At 43.3% G+C, this 4,247-nt stretch overlaps 1 protein-coding gene across 1 annotated transcript; it reads right to left on the bottom strand.

The window, feature by feature from the left end:
- Positions 1 to 350: 350 nt before the first annotated feature.
- On the bottom strand, positions 351 to 1,382 carry OXGR1 (oxoglutarate (alpha-ketoglutarate) receptor 1). The gene is given in 1 exon segment (XM_010294564.1): positions 351 to 1,382. A coding segment is annotated over 1 exon segment (1,032 nt).
- Positions 1,383 to 4,247: the final 2,865 nt, after the last annotated feature.

Genomic DNA, 4,247 nt, shown 5'->3' with positions numbered 1-4,247 from the left:
ACAGAAATCAATGGAAGTTGTTCTCATGTCCGGACTAAGCTCTCCATTTTTCTGTAATCAACCGCAAAGGCCAGAGCACAAGAACCCTGCATTTCTCAAATGTCTTTGGAAACAGTCTAGTTGGGTGGTTTTAAATTTCACCTTTGAGGTGACTTACAACCTTTTCTTTTCATTCCCGTTTCTTTTGTTGCTAAGAGAGGTATATATAAACCTGCTCCCAAGACAGCTTTTTGACAAGTTGTCTACTGCCAGCTACAGTTCTCGCTAACGCATCAACACACCTGCCTTTGCAAGAGCTTACAGCACCAAAGTCATCCTGGGTTTGCTGGGATTTTCTTCATGGGATTCCTTCATAACTTCAATGCAATTTCTGACTTGGTCACATAATTGTTGCTCCTGGGCTGCTGGACGCATTTGCTTCACTTACACCTTGAAAGAGAGAGCATGGCCTCCTGGAAGTTACCTCCGATCACGACATAAAGTAGTAGGTTGCCACATGTGTTGAGTGCAGCCAGTGGCAGAGAGATGATATAGGCAGAGTGGATTTGCTTCTTCATGTGACAGCTGATTGGACACAACCGTAGTTCAACCCGAGCCACACGAAAGATATGGAAGGGGAGGAAGCACACATAGAAGACCACCAAAAGGACAACAGTGAGTCTGCGAGCCTTTTGTTTGTAGCAAGCCTGTGTGTGAGGCCCAGTAGCCAAGGTGCAAATTATGAGTGTGTAGCACAGAGTCACTGTCAGCAAGGGCAAGAAGGCGGCAAACATTGTCAGCAGCCAGTTATACCACCTGATTGTGCCCAGGTTTTCAGAGCTGGTAAGGTCGAGGCATAAGGATCTGTTCTGTGCCTCTTTTGAGGAGATCAAGAAGTTGACAGGGCTGACAGCTGCCAGTGAGATCACCCAAATGGCTGCACAAACCACCACTGTCCACCGCTTCCTCTAGATGTGGAAGAATTTCATAGGGTGGACAATCACCACATAGCGGAAGGTGCTGAAGCAGGTGAGGAAGAGGATGCTGCTGTAGAGGTTGCAGTGGAAGCTGAAGCAGATGAACTTGCACATGAATTCACCAAAGATACAGTGCTCCCCGCTGGCATAGTAGTGTATCAGGAAGGGAAGGCTGGCGAGGTAGAGCAGGTCTGTGAGTGCCAGGTTCAGCATGATTATGGTGCTGCTCTTCCAAGGCCTCATCTTGAAGCTGTAAACACAAATTGCAATGATGCTTCCTGAGAAGCCCACCAGGAAGATGATGCTATACATAATGGGGAGGTACAAAGTCTTCAGACCGACTTCTACATCAGTGCAGTTGGGAAAATCACCTTCAGTGTCTAGCCAGGTGGTGGGGTTGGCTACGTTGTCATTTGTTGTGTTCATGTTTTTTCCTTAGTGCTTAAGGAAGAGAAAAATGTTTAATGTTCACTGACAGATAAGACCTTCTCGTAGCCTGTTAAAAACAACTAATAACCAAGTCTTTCCTTTCAACTTCCCAACAGTGCCACTATTAAAGTGCCTTTATTGAATAAGGAAAGGCATTGCTGCTTTGATGAGAATTGATCCTGATCTAGAGGCCTTTTACCATATCTATATGGAGATAGATACAATTTTATTTTAAAATACATATTTTCAGGGAAGGGTCTGCACAGGCACAATGAAGCTGTAATGTATGGGATTCCCAGCCCCATGGTGTGAGTTATGTGTGCCCTGGTATATAAAGTTCACTTTCTGCTCTCATCAGGGGTCAAGTGGAGCAGAAGGACAGACTAGTCACATTGTGCTACTGGCCAAAAGCATAGAGAGAGATGTCCAGAACGTAACTGTTCCATAAAAGCTATTTGCAGCCTTGTTAATTAAGTGGAAAACAGGACAATGTTGAAATGATTTCATATTCTTTTTGATGCTGGAGTTGGTTAACATTTTTCTCCCTGCTCCCCGAAAACAAGTGATAGAGGAATATTCCATTCTTTTAGTTCATTAGCAAGATTGATGTTTCAAAGAAATAGGTTATTTTTAGGCTTGTCATTAACTGCTATGTAAATTTCTATCCCTGTAAAAATTTTAAATGGTGTTTTGCTTTGACATTTTAGACATCTTAGAAGTTTTCTGAAATATCAGAATAAATTCATCCAACTTTGCAAAGCAGCCATTTGCAAGATACAATATGGGACTTGAGCAGGATTCAAGGGGAGTAAAGATAGCCCAGTATACAGCCTCTACAAGAGAAAATATGGGGCCATTGAAGCACGTGGCAAATAACTGCTGACACGGAATCCAGTAAGTGCATTTGTGTGAATGCCTTCTTTCTTTTAAAGTGGAGTAAATGTTTTGATGGAAAAAAATGAATAAATCTCTAGTGTAATTTTTTCCAGAGGAATGCAACTTCTTACAGGATGATGCCTGTCCTCAAATTACTGTGGCCTGGATCTGTTAAAATGGATCCTACTGAATAGCTGTTTCTATTTCTTGTTCCACTGAATTTTTTTGATGGAGCTTCTACCCTCACTCACTTGTGAGATTTCACAGAGACAGGTTGCAGGATTTGAATTAAAATTTGTGTAGGATGTTTGGTTCAAACATATTTAAAACACTTTGAAAACTGAAGCTGGAGCTTGAGGAGATTTGTTTTTACAGAGCACTAGCATTTGTTTTTAAAGAGCAAAACTGCTTCAAACCTCTTCTCATGGCTGGGTATGGTGCAGGGGATGGTTTGGATAAATCCAGTGGCTCTAGTCAGCAATACTGTTGTCCCCAAACAAACTTGAAGCCTCTGGTATGGCTAATGGTTAACCAGGCTAATAGCAAAGGCCTCATCCTGCCGTAGCAGGTTGTGGCGTGCTGTCTGCCGCTGGAAGCACCAGGGCTGCGCACACCGCGGTGTTTACAGCGCAGAGCTATTAAGCAAGCTGAAGGGCACGGGTGGGTGCTGCTCCCCACATCACCTTCTTGGCGGTTTTGTAGGACTATTATTTTGTCGGCAGCCTTTTTTCCTCCAACCAACGTGCTGCTGTAGCAAACCTATGGGGGCTGGAGAGCAAATACCTACGAGCGCTGAAGGGCATGGCAGTGGCACTCAGTCCCGCACGCTCTCAGGTGCTTTTGGAGCCATCCTCTTTGCTATCGGTGAGGTACCTCATAGGGCTGAATTCAGGCCAAGGAACTCCCTCGCAAGCCAGGCCACCCCGCAAGCCCTGGTTACGGAAACACAAAGTGGGGAAAGGTATTGCAAAAAAAGCACATGGATGGAGGTCTCTGTTCTGAACTGCCCTAAGACTACATCCAACCTAACAGGTTATCACAGGGACCACAGAAAGGAGACAGCAAGTCTTTGCTGTTGGTCTTATTATTTTGCTGTCTGAATTACAAATAGGATTTAGACAAAACTTAAATCTAATTAAGGAACAGTTTGTACTGTGGCAGATTTTATCACACTAAGTAATTGGCCATAATGGGACTTCTGCGGCCCAAGCTGAGGGCAAATGATATATGCTGTAGACATGTAATGAACTTTAAATAAATTATCCAAGAGCAGAACTCGTAATAAAAGGGAACTAGATTATTGAAATAGAAGCCCTCTTTCAGTCTTAACGGTGGAGTCACCGCTCTATTACATGATATTCTTTACTGTAACCAATTGATTGGAGTCACTTTAACAAATGTTGTGATTGCATGTCTTTAATTGCAGTCACGTATAAGGGAAACTTCTCTGCTCCTGCATTGTGATAATTTAATTAGAGCCTGCTGGAAATAAAAGCCAAATGGCTGCAGCCATGGTAAAGTAACCTAATGCCTGTAATTGGACTATATTTCACACAGATGTGTTGCTGAATAAATTAAATAGGATTTGGCTCACAGTGTTTGACTCTTCCACTGGCTTGGATTTAAGAGACACAAATGATATATTTAGCAATGAAGATGTGAGCCCTCCTTCCCTCACCCTTTATAATTCAAGGAGGTATCTCCATGCAGAAAGAGTATGTGGATTTAAGGTGAGTATTAGAGGTATCCCAGATAAGTTTAAGTTGTTCCTTGCTTCCACCATCCTTTAACCCTTTGCTCATTTCTCTCCACTTTGCCCTGCCTCTGTACTCACACCTTTAAATCAAAACGTGCATTTTACCTATAAATCCTCAGCGCTGTCTCCTCTTCATAGCTGGTTCCTTAAACACACTACTCCAGCTGGCAGTTTGCTTTTAAACCTGGCAGGCTTGTGCAGCGAGATGGTCTGGGAAGGCTGCCGCAACC

This window comes from Phaethon lepturus, unplaced genomic scaffold, assembly GCF_000687285.1.
Source record: "Phaethon lepturus isolate BGI_N335 unplaced genomic scaffold, ASM68728v1 scaffold35629, whole genome shotgun sequence".
Taxonomy (NCBI): Eukaryota; Metazoa; Chordata; class Aves; order Phaethontiformes; family Phaethontidae; genus Phaethon; species Phaethon lepturus.
Note: the sequence above shows the minus strand (reverse complement) of the source record. Positions and strands in the feature narration are given on the sequence as shown.